Source organism: Crocuta crocuta, unplaced genomic scaffold, assembly GCF_008692635.1.
Source record: "Crocuta crocuta isolate KB4526 unplaced genomic scaffold, BGI_CrCroc_1.0 scaffold154, whole genome shotgun sequence".
In the NCBI taxonomy this organism is placed as follows: Eukaryota; Metazoa; Chordata; class Mammalia; order Carnivora; family Hyaenidae; genus Crocuta; species Crocuta crocuta.
Genome location: NW_027530545.1, coordinates 4,212,699 through 4,230,875, shown reverse-complemented (window position 1 = coordinate 4,230,875; position 18,177 = coordinate 4,212,699). Strand labels below are relative to the sequence as shown.

At 34.4% G+C, this 18,177-nt stretch overlaps 1 protein-coding gene across 4 annotated transcripts in view; it reads left to right on the top strand.

Moving 5' to 3' along the window:
* Positions 1-10,866, top strand: part of RIF1 (replication timing regulatory factor 1) — a 66,375-nt gene extending 55,509 nt beyond the window's left edge. For 3 of the 4 annotated variants that reach the window (XM_077767774.1, XM_077767772.1, XM_077767773.1), the window contains exons 30-36: positions 327-3,587; positions 5,355-5,501; positions 5,816-5,893; positions 5,983-6,098; positions 7,125-7,278; positions 8,732-8,840; positions 9,357-10,866. In XM_077767774.1, the coding sequence (XP_077623900.1) occupies positions 327-3,587; positions 5,355-5,501; positions 5,816-5,893; positions 5,983-6,098; positions 7,125-7,278; positions 8,732-8,840; positions 9,357-9,571 (4,080 nt within the window). In that variant the 3' untranslated portion in view covers positions 9,572-10,866. The remainder of the gene's footprint in view (positions 1-326; positions 3,588-5,354; positions 5,502-5,815; positions 5,894-5,982; positions 6,099-7,124; positions 7,279-8,731; positions 8,841-9,356) is intronic. The other variant, XM_077767775.1, reaches the window with a different exon arrangement.
* Positions 10,867-18,177: the final 7,311 nt, after the last annotated feature.

Genomic DNA, 18,177 nt, shown 5'->3' with positions numbered 1-18,177 from the left:
TTTTAGAATCATCTTTTTATTATAAAGTCTTGTATTACTTTTAAGATGTATTGCATAATCTCTTAGTTCTTATTGGCAGACCTGAGAATTGTAGTCATTGTGTTTGTGGGTGCCTGTGTGATTAAAATAAAAGTTTTTGGCTTTATTAAATATTTATAATTGGAAATACAAATTAACGGCATCTACCACCACCTTTGGAATATTTGCAAAAATATTTAAAGTCAAGTGTTAATTTTTTGAATTACTTCAGTTTTATACTAAGATATCCCCAGAAAGTCAAACTTATTTACTGGTTAATCTGTATATGTGTGTACATTTCTGTGCAGGAGGAACAAATGGAGAGTGACATTGTCATTCCTCAAGATGTCACAGAAAACTGTGGTATGGATGAGCATCCTGAAAAGGCTTCCCTTTCAAATAATGAGTGTGGTTCTATTGAAGAAACCAGTCCAGACATATTAAGCAGTAATAATGATGCCAGAAAGAAAGCTTTAATTTCATCAAAGAAAACACCAACTGAATGTGCACCTAGTGCAGAAAATACTTCTGGTATCAGCGGTAGCTCAGTTTCTAATGCCATCATTTCAGGAACTCCACCACAGCCTACAAGTCGGAGGCAAACCTTTATTACTTTGGAGAAGTATGATGGTTCAGAAAATAGACCTTTTAGTCCATCCCCCTTAAATAATATGTCATCAACTGTTACAGTGAAAAATAACCAGGAAAGCATGAGTAAAGCAGATATTTCATCAAAAGCAAAGAAAAGAGAACTAGCTCTTGCAAAATCTGACTGTGAAAAAATAGTGCATGGAAGTAAGAGATCAAGTCGAAAGTCGAGTAAAGCTGAACAAACAGGGAATAAAAGGTCTAAACTTTTAATGAGATCTGATCAGGAGAAAAATTCTCAGGAATCTGTTGATGGCATGGTAGCCTTAGAAAATAACCCACCTGGTTTGCTTCATCAAACAGAATGTACATTAGATAATAACCATGCTCATCTCTCTGATTCTGCAATGGAGTATGAGGATACAGTGCTTAAACCAACAGTAGAAAATGCAGTGTTATTAGAAAACAGTACTGCAGAAGACAAAACATTAGGAATTAATTTGGAATCCAAAGAAAATACACCCCCGGTTGTAACACCAGCAGATCAAATAGTAGATGAGGATAATACTGTTCAGATAACTCCTAGCCAAAAAACCCTTAGACGATCCTCAAGGAGACGTTCAGAAATAGCAGAGCCCACTGCTGACAGCCAAGAGAAAGAAAATCATCAAAAAAAAGAAAGGCGTAAGGAAGAAGAAAAGCCTCTTCAGAAGAGTCCGTTGCAGGTAAAAGATGACTTGTTACTTAAGCAAAAACTGATTTCTGAGCATACTCTCCAGGAAAACGTAGAAAAAGGAACTAATTTACATGAGAAGACTTGTGGGGAAACCAGCACTAATGCTGAAATTGATGAAAATAAAAGAAAGCTAGACCTTGAAAATATTAAATCTGAGGGCGATGGTGCTCAGGACGTTGCAGATAAGTCCTCTGAAAAACCAGTAAGTGGACGAACCCGGTATCAGACAAGAAGAGCATCCCAAGGTTTACTTTCCAGCATTGAAAACTCAGAATCTGATAGTTCTGAGGCAAAAGAAGAAGGTTCTAAAAAGAAGAGATCCGGAAAATGGAAAAACAAAAGCAGTGATAGTGTTGACATTGAAGATCAAGAAGAAAAAGTGATAAAACAGGAATGTATAAACATTGAAAACCAGACACTTGATTGTAAGGCAAATTCTGAGGTAGAAAGAGACATAAAATCTCATATTTGTGAACAAAAAGATGAGAGTAACATAACTCTTGAAGATTCTACCGTATCTTCAGATTTATTGCAAGTTTGTGATGATGTATCAAATACTTATGAGGGAAAAATCAAAACCAACAAGTGTGCAGAATATTCTTTTTCAAGCCCATCAGTGCCAGAATCAAATCTAAGGACTAGAAATGCCAGTAAGCGATTACAAAAACGAGATTCTATAGAAAATAACAGTGTGGGAGAATCCTCAAAAATAGGGACATCAGACATTTCTTTGCTTTCTGAAAAAGCTTTTCAAACAATTGAATGCCAGCATAAGAGAAGTAGGAGGGTAAGGCGATCTAAAAGTTGTGATTGTTGTGGAGAAAAATCACAAACTCAGGAAAAGTCATTCACTGGGTTAAAGAATATGGAAAATTACGATGTGAAGGTCAGTGAAACAAGAAAGACAGATGTGCAGACAGCTGTACCTGTATCAGAAGCTTCTAAAGCTAGTCTGTCCTCGGAGGTAAAACTTTTAGATGAGCATCAGGCTGTGAATTTTCATTTGGGTCTCAAGGAGGAGAATGATACTGTTAATGATTCATTAATTATATCTGAAACTGAATTGAATGAAGATACTGTTCAAAACCCTCTTCCTTCTGAGGTATTGAATTTTGAAGAAGAAACTTGTGATGCAGATTCTGCAGAAGCAGTATCTCTTGAAAGCCAAGAGCCGCCCAATAAAAAATGTAAAACTGTTGGCCCATGTTTAGGTGATTCCAAAGATAATTCACTAGAATATTCTACTTTGGAGATTAACAAAGAAAAGCCAGAGGCTGTCCTGGAAAAGGAACTAACAATAGAGAACATAGCCAGTGTTGAAACAAATGCATGTGAGGCTGAAGCAAAGTTTAATCCAGAAGTAGTAGAAGCTGTTGAATTGGATATAGAAAGTGATCAATCTGAAACAGGCTTTTCTCAACAAAAGGATGCCAAAACTGTTAATTTTGAAGAGGAGGTAATGGAGATAAACAGTGAAAGATGTGATGAACCTGAAGCAGAGGCCGCTGAAGAACTAAATGCCGAAGAAATAGTAACTAAAGAATTTAATTCTGATATTGGTCTTTCTGACGATACCACATCTGTAAAAGACAGTGCTCAGGCAGAGATACCTGAACAAACAGCAGTTGGGGAATTAGATGAAGGAGGGGATAAATCTAGTCCAGACTCATCTGAAGAAATAAATGGTAAAATGGAAAATTATGAAGAGGCAGTGACTGGTGAGGTAAATGCTACAGCTGGTCAAGTCAGTGAAACAGAGGACAGGGACTTGAATACCAAAATCTCTAAGCTTGCACAGGCCAATGCAAAGACATTGAATATGGAAATCGACAGCTTTGTTTTCAACACGCTTGAGATGAGCACTGAAGGAGGAAAGGTGGACTCTAATAAAACTGAAACAAATATTGAACTTAGTAAGTCTGAAGAAACAACTTTAGATGACAATCAAATGGTAGGAAGAAATGATGAAATTTTACAAGAAGTTCACCATACTTCAGAGAAAGTGGAGGGAACCTCACAGTCTCTGGCATCTGAAACAGCCATCTCTGAACTAATAACAGAAGACAATAATGCATCTCCTCAAAAATTAAGGGAACTTGATTCTTTACTTGTATCAGCAAATGGCAGTCCTAGTGGCATGCAGACACGCTGTGTCTGGTCTCCTTTGGCATCTCCATCCACCAGCATTTTAAAGAGAGGACTAAAAAGACCACAAGAAGATGAGATATCGTCACCTGTTCACAAGGTAGGGGAATTGAGGCTGAATATTAATTAGCCCATATTTACCTTGAGTATTTTGGTCATACACTGACACCTGGTGAACGACAGAATATTAGACCACTCATTTTGAATATTTACCAAGGTGACTAGGGAAAAGGGCAAGCAGAAAGAGAAGTGTTGATAAAAGGGGACTGAAGCCCTTACGTATGTCTTTACTTCAGGACACTGAAGATTTTTAGCCATGTACATTGTTCATCTTTTACAAAATTGAGAGGATTTCTCATGATGGTTTTGTTATGTTTCACACATAACATGTGAGGAAACATTTGTGTTAAACTGATAAAGCAGCTTTTAGTCAGCATTTACTATGTAGTAGAACATTATGTGGTCTGTTTCGCATTGAAGTGTTTATATGAACTCTGATTTCCAGACCTTATAATAAAAAAGAAATCTCAGGCTGTGCCTTCATCAATTTCTGGATGTGATTGCATTTCTAATTTTATTGCCCCATCTTTACTAAAATGACTCCTTTAGTTTGTTAACATGGATTATCTATGTATCTGATTTAGCTCCTGACGCAATAACTTATAGTTTATTGAATGAATAAATTAAAAAAGGAAAAGTTACATGTGCTTACGTAGCTCAGCTTGTCCTCTACTTAGCAAAGGAGATGTTCTGAAAAGGTATGATATGAGCATTCTTTAACTTTGAAATTGAATCTGCCATTAATTTACTGTAGAATACATGAGTTTATATGTACAAACATGCATTATAGACCTAAGATATACTTAATTTTGCCTTTAGCAAGGACATTTAGCAAGAAGTAAAGACTTCTCAAATGCACCGAAAATTCTTACACTGAGAATTCCATTTTTTAAAGGTTTTGTTTGGCTCTGCTTTTATTTTGAGGCTGTGTGTGTGTGTGTGTGTGTGTGTGTGTATGTATGTATCTTAAGTTTAAATAGTCCATAGAAGTCTTTGAAAAGTATGAAGATAGAATGCATTGAGATTAGTGATTTTCTTCAGTATAATTTATTTTTCTTCAGTATATATATTTTAGCTTGGTAATAAAAGTTAACTAGTCATGTTTCGCTTAATAGTACCTCATATATAATTTTTATGTAGGCAACAGTAAGTCATTATAGTTTCCTCTAGCAGATACATACAGAATTTGCCCATTCTTGGGAATCAAGACCAGGAAAAAAAATTATATATATGGTTAATGGTATAAGTGCTCTATTGTATATTTATATTAAATAGCTGAATGAATGAACACATCATAAAAGTTTAATTGAAGCTAAAATGACTTCGTGCTGGGACTAAGACAAAAATTGCCACTCAGTTGCTGTGATTCTGGTATCCTCAGAGTTTAGAACAGAGGTTAGTAAGATACACCAGAGCCCAGTTAGTATTATTTCTGCCTCTTTACCTTATTTTTTCTTAAGTTACTATAGTAAGCCTACAGGGTGAGTAGAATTTGATGATACAATTCCAACTGCTGCATACAACTTCATTAAGTTTCTGCGACTGTCCCTATTTAAATCTTTGATGGTATATTATGTAGAGACCATTTAGAACATGGATAATTGCAGTGACCTGTGGTATTAAGTAAAATCTAGGAAAGTAGCTATTAGGAGGAACTACAGCTATGGGCATTTGGCTTCTACTGAAGTAAATTAAGTTTCTAACCCCACATTCTATTTCAGGGAGACCTTACTTATATTGAGAATTTATGGTGTGAATTTTTTTTAACTTTAATTATGTTAAATAAAATCATGTCCTGTGTTTTCAGGTTCGCCGTGTCTCCTTTGCAGATCCAATATACCAAGCAGGATTGGCAGATGACATTGATAGGCGATGCTCTATCATTAGGTCCCATTGTTCAAATAATTCTCCTATAGTAAAAAGTATTAAAACTTCACCTACTGCACAATGTAAGGTAAGCTGTAACCTTTGAAATATGCATAAATGTATGCAGGCATAGAATTGAGTAAGTATAGTTTGTCTTAAAATTAATAAAGAACAAAACTTCTTTTGTTTGGATGTATTGTTTTGTCCATGACATGGTAAACAAACATGAAGAATGGGAAGAGACAGTAATAATCCAGCAAGTAATTGATTAGGTAATAGTTGATTACATTTTACATTTTTTCAAAATTTTAAGAAATTACTACAATCTAAGTAATGAAAGTAAAATTGTAAAATTAGAGTTTTCTAGGGTTCTGAGTTTTTTTTTCTCTTTCTTCTGCCTAGCATAATGCCACCTCAGCCAAAGGATTTCTGTCCCCAGGATCACGTAGCCCTAAATTTAAGAGCTCAAAGAAGTGTTTAGTAAGAAGTGCTTTAGTTTTCATGCAACTTTATATTTTCATGTTCAGTCAGGTGATGTCTGTTTAACGGCATTTGAAATTTATTCTAAGATTACAGAAATGGCTAAAGAACCTGTCCCATATCCAACAGAAAGTGTTTACCCAGCTTTGGTGAACTGTGTGGCTCCAGTTGATATCATTTTACCTCAGATTACATCAAATATATGGTAAGGAATTAATTATACTGGTTTATACTTCAAGATGCCACTTGTTTAAGAGGAATATTTAAATGATTGAGGTTCTCTTATTTAGAATTGGCTTACATGCACTTTTCACACATTTTATTTTTAAAAAAATCTGGGAAGATGAGGCAGGTACGACAATAAGAGAAACATCTCTCATAATTTAGTAATGGCTAAGATAATTGTGGTCAATATTTGCCAGGTGCTGTGCTGAACTCTTTGCTTATATTCTTATTTTATCCTAACTATAAATTCCATAAGGAGTATAATTATTATTTCCACTTTATAAATAGATGAATTTACAAAAGTTAATCCACCAAAGTCATGTAGCCATTAAGCCATAATGTAGGTGAAATCTGCGGCACACATTGGGCTTAGTCTCTTTCCAGTGCTATAGCTTAAGCCAGGCAAACACATCAAATTCAATTCTGGGTTTAAATTAAATTGTACATTTGGCCATTCTCAGAGTAGGCTAAGTGTACCTGTATAAATTCATTTATTATTGAACATAAATCAGGAAATTCAGCCAGATAGGCCATCACAAGTAGAATAACTATAGAGGTGCCTGGGTGGCTGGTTTGGTTAAGTGTCTGACTTCGGCTCAGGTCATGATCTCGAGGTTCTGGGGTTTGAGTCCCATGTCAGGCTCTGTGCTGACAGCTCAGAGCCTGGAGCCTGCTTCAGATTGTGGGTGTGGGTGGGTGTGCGTGTGCGCATGCGCGCACCCTTTTTCCACAAACGTTGGGGCACCTGGATGGCTCAGTTCATTAAGATCCAACATCAGCTCAGGTCACGATCTCATGGTTTGTGAGGTCAAGCCTCACACTGGGCTCCATGCTAACAAAGTATAGCCTGCTTGGGATTCTCTCTAACTCCCTCTGTCTCTGCCCCTTCCCCCACTCGTGCTCTTTCAAGTAAGTAAGTTTTAAAAAATAAGGAAACATTAAAACAAGTAGAATAACTATAAAACTATATGATGACATATTTCTCCTTTTTCTCTTACCTTTTCAGGGCAAGAGGACTGGGACAGCTCATTAGAGCTAAGAATATAAAAACAATTGGTGATTTGAGTACTCTTACAGCGTCTGAAATAAAAACTCTTCCTATCCGTTCTCCAAAAGTGTCAAATGTAAAAAAGGCTCTCAGAGTTTATCATGAGCAGCAGGTAAACTTTGATGTTAATAAATCATATGTAAATGATCTAGCAGTACAGTTACAGTAATTGCTTAAAAACTCATTTTATGCCACCTTATCTATCTTCCTCCCCCCCCAGTAAGAGTAACTAAAAAAATCACTTTATAATTTTACAGACAAGTTGGCTTCTTGAGTTTATATACCATTTTTGGTAATGCATCTCTTTGTTCTTTGAGTTCTACCCCCTTGTCTCATTCATTTCCACCAAATTGGTGATTGGTTCCACGGCTGCTATTCCTAAAACCTGGATATTCAAATCTAAACATTATAAAAGAAATCTTGCAAATTTGTAGTCAACAGTACTTTGGTTTTCATATCCAAGACAACTGTGACTAATTTTCTTGTTCTTATCAACGTTTTGCACATATTTTGGGTCATAGACATTTTTCAAGATTCTCCCCTCCCCCCATAAAAATATATGCAGAAGATTCTGTATGTTATTTCAGAACGATTTAGATTGTACAGAAACCTGCTCAGACCCTTTATGTGTCCATTGAGATTATGCAAAATTGTGAATAAATGGGGGGAAATAAACAGTATGTTAAGGTTGAAAAAACAGTGTTTGTATTAGAATTTCTTAGACTGGATCTTACTACTGAAGACTTCTGTTTTCTTAAAAGTCTTTGAGAGATTATTTATTTGTGATCTTTAAAAACCCTTAAAAAAAAAAAAAACCCAAAGACTATTAGTAAGTGGTCTGTGGGCCCTGGGAATTTTCTCTGAAAATTACATTTTTAAAAAGCTGTTTTATTGAAGTACTTTCGTATACTATAAAACTTGACCATCTAGAGCACACAGTTAAGTGATTTTTAGTATATTCACAAAGTTACACAGCTGTCGCCATGATCTAATTTTAGGACTTTTATTATCACTCCAAAATGAAATCCTGTATAGCCCATTAGCAGTCACTCCTCATTCCCATCCAACTCTGCAGCCACTAATTTTTTTTCCTATAGGCTTGCCTGTTGTGGACATTTCACAAAAATGGGTTCATGTAACCCGTGGTCTTTTGTGACTGGCTTCCTTGCGTGTAATGTTTTCTGTGTTCGTATGTATCAGTACTTCATTCTTCTTTATGGCTAAATAATGTCTTGTATGAATATGTAAAATATACAAAGGCTATATGTTATTTAAAGCTTGGAAATCTCTACTTTAGGTTTTCTTTTCCCATGCTTCTCTTAAACTTTGGAAATATAATGTAATTTTCTTGGCTATCATGGATTTCTCTTAAGTCCTTTAGAAAATATTATGAATTCCTAACCAACTCTTTGAGAAAACACTTTGTAATCCTGTTTTTTGTGTCATTAGTAGAACATAGTTTCTTAGCAGAATTAACTGAGTTAGTGTTTTTTAGTTCTTTTAAAAACAACTTTCCAATTTGTTGGTTTTGTTTTTGTTTTTACTGTACTGAATGTATAATCAAGGTAAAGTCTCGTGGACTAGAAGAGATTCCAGTTTTTGATCTTTCTGAAAAAACAGTAAATGGAATACAAACCAAATCTCTCCCTTCTGATGAAGAAAGACTTGCCTCAGGTATGTTTTAGATAAGTGGGACAATTTTATTTATAGGATCAGCTAATGTGAAGAAGTAGTGTTATGGTTCTAATTTAAACTTGACCATGCTCTGTTAATTTGACCAGTTTCGAGGGCGGGGGGTGGGGGGGGTTGTGGTAGTGGCCAAGTGCATGAGAAAGTATCTGATTTGACTTCAAGTATGCCTAGTTGTTTTTATCTAATTGTTATCTGCTTCTCCATCAAGGTCTTGAATAGAGATAAAAACTAAACATTGTGTTCCAGTTATGCTGTTAATAAAATGAAATAACCTCATCATTTCTTTAATTGCACAGAACTACTAGTCTGTAATGGTACATATCTATCTAATGGTAGATATTTCTGTTAGCCTTTTCCTCTTCAGCAGGGATACAGCCTGCACTCTCAACTTAAATCCTAGGCACTTAAACTTTTTATTAATGTTAAAGGAGATATATACAACTTAGTTTTTATCTAGAATAGATTTAATTATGCTTTTTTTTTTCTTTTTCTTTTTAGATTTAATTGATCCTGTTGCTTTAGAAACTCCATTACCTAAAAATCTTGTGGCACAGATTAGTGCACTTGCTATTCAGCTGGATTCGGAAGATCTCCATAATTATTCAGGAAGCCAGCTCTTTGAAATGCATGAGAAACTTGGTAGTATGGCAAACTCAATAATAAAAAATTTGCAGTCACGTTGGAGGTCACCAGCCCATGAAAATTCCATGTAGTATCTTATGAGGAAATTGAAGGTTTTTTGTTTTGTTTTATTTTTAACATCACTGGATATTTTGATTCATAAAATAAGTTCTGAAATATAGCACAATTTCAGTCTGAATGTTTGCAAAGTTGATAATATTTCAGACCCTTTATGAAGGGCTGTGACATATAAGTTCAGTTTGTAAGTTCATATGTAAAATTTTTGTTCATACAACATTTTCTTGGCTGCTATGCATAGTTTTTCCAAAAAATTTAAATACCTTAGCGAAACATGAAAGCAAAACCTAGAAGCGAAAGCATTATATTTCACACATCTTAAACTCCTGAATATTCTGGTGAAATATTCTTGTAAAATACGTTGTTCTAAGTAAAATTGAACATTTTTATTTGAATTTTTTGCTGAACTGATAAAAGGTGTTTATACTTTATTTTTCTTTTTAATTTATATTTGTTGTGCCTGAGGTTTAAGAAATTTGTTCTCTGTAGAACACCTCAAAGGAGATGCAGAAGAGTTGGAATGTTTTTTCGCAAATATCAATTTTGGACAAATTTCAAAAAGAAACACCAAAAGTTTTAACTTTTGGGGTTAAAATAATCCAAATTAACTAAAATTCCATTCATTTGCATTAGCAAATATTTGTGCAACAGCATTTGTGAAAATGTAGTCATATAAGACATACCCCATTCATTTTAAAATGCACGACTTTGTACATTATGTATAGATTATTAAAATGTTTTTAATTTATAAATTTCAGCCTTTGTTAATGGCATGAATCTTTCTGCAGCTACTTGTGAATACCTTTGTTTAATAGAAACCTATTTTGTATATATTAAATGCTGAGATATCAGCATGGACAGTTAGAAGTGCTTTGTGGGCTTGCTGCAGATGTTTGTAGGATTCTGTATCTACAAATACAAATAGTTTTGTACTAAGTAGTCTTAGTAAAAACATGACTTTATTTTCTAAAGAAACCAAAATGAGTTAAAGTTATAGAAATGGGAAAGTGTTCCATAAGAACTTTGCTGTTCATACCCGTATTATTATTATTATTATTATTGTGTATGTTTGTTTGGATGGAGGGTATCCACCACTAGAAAATGTGCTTCATTACATTTTTTTTTTTAATGGAGAGTTAGTATGACTATTTTTGTTACAACTTGGACTGTAAGAAATCTAGAATTTATCTGCTCTTCACCTACACCTAAAGCAAACTTGGAAGAAATTTGAAACTGTTACTTTGAAATATGTATGTTTTGCCTAGTTTAAAAGAAAGGGTGTATATAATTAAAACATTTGTAAATTTTACCAACTAGTATTAGTTCCTTACTTCCATATTTGTTTCATCTCTTCACAGTGAGAATATCTCATTTGCTCTCTGAATAGAATGAGTGAGTGACCTCAGTTTCATACTTTATTCAGAGCTTAATCAGATTGAAAAGGCACACGTTATTCATTAGGTTACAGAAAGTTAATCCTTGTGTTTAGTTAGTTCTTACAATACTCAGAAGGGGACCACCAGTCAGCCAGAAAAGTTGGTGTCAATTTCATAATTATAAAGTAGTGGTTTATATAGTCTCTCTTTCCCCAGATTCTTTTTTATAGTAAAGAGACACATAAGTTTTTTTAGTTAACAGATGTAAGAAGGGCTGTGTAGTATTTGTTTGTTTGGAGAGTTAAAATTGGCTTATTTCATACTGTATCTTAATGTTTGCGTGAACTGGCTGCTGAAATGAAGTTCCAGGGAACAAGAACAGTATAGCAGAAAATGTGACTAAAATAATTATCATTTACTTAAATCATTGAATTTGATACAAGCACAGCTATTGATTTTCAAATGTTTAGTTGCACAAGAATGTATTTTAAAATGTTATTTGAAGGCAGAAACCAGTTTGCTAAATCTTCATTGCTGATAAAGTTGTAAGTGTATATTTGAGGCACGTTAATTTTAATAATCTTGCCTTAAATTTTTCATTTTTTCAGTGGATTTCCCCCGAATGATTCCTGAATAGCAAAAGGTATTAATATTCCTTGATCAGTTTCAGTGTGTTGTTTCACTATTAAAATGACATCAGTTTTCCAAATATTGTCTAAGGGTTAATAAAACAAATGGCAAATATTAATAAGAGCACCTAAATGTGATTTCTTATTTTATGCATTTATAAAAAGAATCTGATTGCTTACAGAAGCTTAGTACAATTTCTCATGTTCCAAATGGACTTCATGTAGTGGATTTAAATTTTCAGCATTACAATGAGCCCATTCTCAAAATGCTGTGATATTTGAATAAGTTTTAAAGCCATTGTTTAGTGGTATGGAGCTTTTGTTCTAATTCCATACTGTCTAGAATGAATTGGGTTTAATAAATATGTTATTGGAAAACATAGTCAAAAATAGGATTTAAATCTGAACATTAAAAGCCTGATAGTTCCTGACATTGCCCAGGGATTCTATTCTTTATAGCCTGAAAGTAGTCAGGGATTCTGTTATGTATTTAAGAATCATAAACATGTCAAGCAATATGGATTATATTTTCCCTAAAATCAAAGTGGCAGAGCAAGAAACAAAATTAGGGGAAAATGGGAGGGTTGTGTTGTGTGTAAGATTTACAATTAAAATTTTTCTTAATCTTTTAAATTAAAACCTTCTTAATTAAAATAATTAAAAATAATTGAGTGCCATTTAAAATCCCTTTCTTGGAATTTAACAGAAAGTGTGAGTTAAAAGGGGTCACATTTTCCCTTAATGTCGTTCTTTCCAACATGACTTTGCAACCCAGTAAGAAGGGCCTAGTTTCCATCTTATATTCTTTGTTCTTGATTTTCAGGGAGATAATTTACAGCTAGGCTAGGAGGCAATAAAATAGCAGCTATTGACAGTATTAAGATTTGGTGGAGGGGAGAGAGCTGTTTTACCCAATAGCATAATCCATGTCTTTTACTCCTAAGCCATCAGAGTGATTTTGTACATTGTATACAAACATTAATGTTTTGACTTTTAACAATGCTTCTCAAACTTGACGTGTATGTATGAAAATGCAGATTCTGATTCACCAGGTCTGGGCATGGAGCCTGATAGTTCATCACCAAAAACTCCCACATGATCCATACAAATGCTGATGTCTGTGGGTAGGCATAAGATGCTTCAGTCTGCAAATCAGCTTCAGGCTGCAAATTAGGTGATGATAACCCAAGCAGGTTTAAGTCCTAGGAATTGTTGCTACAAAAGATAAAGATTAGTATTTTTTCAAATAATTTTTTCAAATTTACATTTTGGGATACAGACTGGTCTTGAAGCCTTCAAATTAAAGTTCAAAGTTTTTTCAAGAGTTACAGGTAGAACTTTGCTTCATTTGGAGCCTTTTCAAATATTGAAGATTTATGTTTTTAAATAGTTACGCATTTCATGTTATAAAGAACCTTACTAAGAAGATTAGATGATATGAGCCTTTTTTCATGAGTAGTATGTGTGGATTATGTTCTCATTTTTCTAATATAAAAGTAAATTGTCAAATACTAGGTATATATATATAGTCTCTAAATAAATCTTGCCTTCTAAGTTATGGGGCTTCATATTTTACTAATAACGTTGAAAACAGACTACCCCTAATTAAGATTAACTTGGCATTAATATTAGCAGTACCAAAATAAATCCTAAAAGATGTGACTTGTCACTTTACTAAAGACCTCTGGTTACTTTGCCATTGTTGAAAATGTGTTTCATCTTAAAATGGTGTTTGAAAAAAAGTCAAATTTTTCCTGAAAAATGAGTTTTTCTGGACATTCTGTTATGTTGTATTATCCTAATACATTTTAAATGCTTTTTGTATGAATTGCACTCCTTCAGAGCACTTAAGAAAACGTAGCCAGAAGTTAAGTAATGGGTTTTTTAAATTGATTCATCAAAATTTGTTGTTTTGTTTTTTTTTTTTTTTAATCTGTTCAACAAATCTGGGCTTTGGTTTGTGATGGTCCAGTTAATGATATGTCTATTATATGCCAGCTTTGTATATTGCTTTTTGAAAGTATCTATTAAAATCTGAATCATTAGGATTTGAAGATCCTTAGATATTTAAGAGAGTTGAGTGTTCACTCAGTTCTTAGAATAGAATGTTAAGTTTTATAACATGGTCTTAACCATTTTTTTCTTTAAATACCAAACCAAAGAACAATAAAAACCAAACATGAAGTGCCGAGCTGTAAATGCTTACTCTCTTGAAGTATACCATTAGAAGAAAAGATAATCTCTCCCTTTAACTGAGAGTATAATAGAAGATTGAAGGTAATATTTTAAATTGATATCACATGGAATAAAAGAAAGTATGTAGCCTTTTAGTATAGGGACAGTCATATACTTTGCAAATAGCTAGCAGTTGTCCTATATATAACACAGTACCAGAACTGGTATTAATATCCTGAATAATTATTTAAAATCTACATTATTTTTGGGTCACTTGTCTGGCTCCGTCACTGGTAGACATGTAACTCTTGAGCTCTGGTTGTGGGTTCAACCCCCATGTTGGGCTTAAAAATAACTTAAAAATAAAATCTTAAAAAACATATGTATATTATCTAATAATATCCCCCCCAAAGCAGTAAATAAAATAACTCCCAAAAGTAGGCAGAATTATTTCTTAAAAGAATAAATTGGATATAAGTAGGAAGTCCACTTTCAAAATAAAGTCATGGAATATAGTGTAATAGCTGTTTTGATAATTAAATAATTCAATGTCTAAAGAAATTTTTATTTTTGTAGAATGGGAATTTTCTAAAAGGATGAAATTTCAGAACAGAATGAATTTTGAGTTTAGAAACTGAAAGATGGCAGTCTTAACCTAGTAAATTTTTATGAACAGATTGGAAAACTACAGCCTGCCACCTGTGTTTTATACTTCCTGAAAGGTAGGAATAGTTTTTACGTTTTCTAAAAGGTTGAAAAAAATAAAAAGTAATATTTTGTGACACCTGAAGGATGTAATTAAAATTTCATTGCCAGTAATAAGGTTTTATTTGGACACAGCCATGCTTATTTACATACTATCCTTGGCTGCCTTCCTGCTGTCAGTAATGTGACAGATTATATGGCTGTTAACACCTAACCTTCACATATTTGGCCCTTTTGCATAAAGTTTACTAATCCCTGATAAAAAGGGTAATTTTGTTCATACATTGCATGTAAGTCCACTTGGTCATTTGCTTCTAAATGGCAAACTGGGGATCTTGCTTCTTTAAATCCTTAATTTATTGTTGTTGCTTAGATTTTACAAAAATGTGTTCCCCTGATTCCATTTATATGCTAACGATACTGCTCAAATATACATCTACTAGGAGATATTGGTGCTTGGTATACTTTTTTCCTCCTATTTAAACTCAAATTACAGTTCTGTGTTTCCCATGGATGTTGAGGGATGTTGATGTGTGAGGGAAAGTCATCTGGCACTCAGTGGTTCTGTCATACCTGTGAACTAAATTGGGAGGTTAGGGAGTTTGCTTTCTGTGTTGGTGAGGAATCGATTGCTTTCAATCTATCTTAACACTACCTCCTATGGCTAGACTTAACTAAATGCACTTAGACTGAGAGAAGCTGAATCAGTCGTCTATTAGCCTATGATAATTTTTGTTCCCACCACTTGATAAATTCTAAGATAGCTTAGTTTTACATTCAAAATATTTATATTTGATAACTCAAATGATTTAAGTTGAAATTTCACAGAAGTACCTGTTGATTACTCAACTGCACTAGTATTGGAGGAAATAGGATGTGGTCAGTATTATTTGTGTAATGTTTTATACAGAGTTAGAAGCAGGCAGACTAATATGAAAGTGTATTTTCAGGTTCATTATGATTGGATTCAAGGAGGGAGAATCTGTCTTACCTACGGTAAAACTTTTCATGATCTTTTGAGTTAACTGTTATCACTTACCAATTGAAACTGGATATTGCAAGATTTTTAAAGAAATGCACTTTAATCTGAAATAAAACTATAAAAACTAAGCAATTCTGGCACTGTTTTTGTTTGGTTTTTGCTTTGAAATTCGTTAAGATTAGCATAATCCACATACTAACAAAGTGAACACTGTCCCTTCAGAAACACATGAGCTATTCATATTTTATGGCCTGTTTTAGCCTTAGAAAAGGTCTCTCTCTGGTAGTCCTAGTTTATAGGTTTCACACTTCTAGATCCATATATCTACATTAAAAGTGAATAAACTTAATGTTAAAAATACTGTATTAGTTTATTATGACTGCTATAACAAAGAGCCACAAACTGAGTGGCCTAAACAACAGAAATTTATTGTCCTACAATTCTGGAGGATGGAAGCCTGAGACAAGTTGTTGACAGGGTTGATTTTTTTGTAAGGGCTGTTAGGAAGACCCCCATGCTTCTCTAGCTTCTGGTGCTTTCCTAGCAATGTTTGACTGTTTTGGCATGTAGACGCTTTGCTCTAATCTGCTTTAATCTTTACCTTGTATTCTCCACATGTGTATATTTGTCCAAACTTTTTTTATAGACATTTATTTCTGTTGGCTCTGAGCTCATTTCATTTTAACTACTAACTTTTGCAGTAACCATGTTAACGAATAAGGTCACATTCCTAGGCACTGGGGGGGTTAGGAATTGTGGGAACCTAAGAACCCATAACGTGAAATTCACAAGAATAACAATGGGCAGTGCCATGAGCACTGGTCATTAGGGGAATTATGTGGAGTTCTAATTCTCACTCCAGTATAACTTTCACTTGTCAGTTCCTCTCTTGAAGAGGGTATGAACAGCTAGTCACTGAGGATCTTTTTACAGCCTTCGGTCTGTGTGGTAGTGGATATCTGTACAAAGGACTTCCCTGGTATCACTGTACTGACAAAAATGGGGGTCCAAACAGAAGGCTAGAAAGTTGAATGAGCAGGAAAATTTGAGCCCTGGATTTGGATTGTCTGTTTTTAAGGTCTATCACTTGTGATTGTTTCAAGACTAATAGTGTTTCAAGACTAATTGTGACTAATAGGATTCACTTTAAGTTAATGGGAGAAGGGCATTAGTGGGGTAGAGACAGAACAAGATTAGTTATGAATGGAAAACTTGAGGCTAGAAAGTGAGTAGAGTAGGATTCTGTACTTTCGTATATGTTGAAAACTTTTAAATAAAAGCCTGAGAGGTTAAAAATATGTCTGTTTATCTAATAGCAGCTGCAAAGTGGCTTTTGGCAATCTTAAAAAGTGAAAGGAAAAATTTAAAACATTTATTGTAACCGAGACAGCCTATACTTTGTTTTCAAATTTGGAAAAATCGTGCACAATGGTATTACTGTCATTTAACCTGGATATTTTAACCCAGTTTAATGAAGATTGAAAATGGGAGGAGAGAGGAGAGAGTGGCTGTCTCTCCTGCCATCACAACACTTTTAAAAGGCATGGCCTGCTTTTTTCACAGGATTGTTAAGTGTCATGAGGACACCACTGTCTCTGGCTTGTCACTCAAACCCCTGCATCTAGTGTGGTACCTGACACACAAATGATCTCTGATCATTTCTGCATGTGTACGCTCTGCACTGATGTGTGCTTACTGTGGGTTTCCTTGAGACACAAGAAGCTGTAGGACAGAAGTTGAACACCTTTGCCATGTGCTGTCAGCCCAAGGCTGCAGATAAGAAAGATCCCTTGCAGTTAGCATTCGATCCCATAGCTCTTTTTAACTTTTAACTTTGCTGTAGTGAATTTTTGCCTATTTCTAATTTAAATTAGCTTTTAAGGATGTATATTTGTGTATTCAGGGAGACCAATAGCCTCCTTCTTTTGGTTGTGTAGTTAGCCCTTCTCAGGCCACATTTACCCTGAGTGGATGAGCCAGAGTGAGACTACTCATGTTTAAAGCTTCCTCATTTCATGGGGTGTCGGGGTGGCTCATTTGGTTAAGCATCCAACTCTTGATTTCAGTTCAGTTCATGATCTCAAGGTTTGTGAGATCAGGTCCCACATTGGGCTCTGCACTGTCAGCATGCAGAGGCCACTAGAGAGTCTCTGCCCCTCTCCTGACTCTTTGTCTTGCTCTGTCTCAAAAATAAATGAACGTAAAAAAAATATAGCTTCCTCATTTTACATGGGCTCCCTGCATAGATACCATTTTCTACGGGGCTCCCACAAATAAATTGGTATTGAAAATAAGTTCTATGTAGTTTTTTAACTCTTAATTCCAGTATAGTTAACAGTGTTATATTAGTTTCAGGTGTACAGTACAGTGATTTAACAATTCTGTACATTACTTGGTACTCATCATAATAAATGTACTCTTAATCCCCTTTACTTATTTCATGCATTTCTCCAACCACCTCCCCTCTCCTGACCATCAGTTCTCTATAGTTAAGAGTCTTCTGGGTTTTTTTTTCTCTTTTTATCTTTGTTAGTTTTGTTTCTTAAATACCACATATGAGTGAAATCATATGGTATTTGCCTTTCTCTGACTGACTTCACTTAGCATTTTACTCTTTTGATCCATATACGTACCATAGCTGCTTTATCCATTCATCTGTCAATGGACAGTTGGGCTGCTTCCATAATTTTGCTATTGTAAATAATGCTGCATTAAATACAGATGCACTTATCTTTTCAAATTAGTGTTTATAT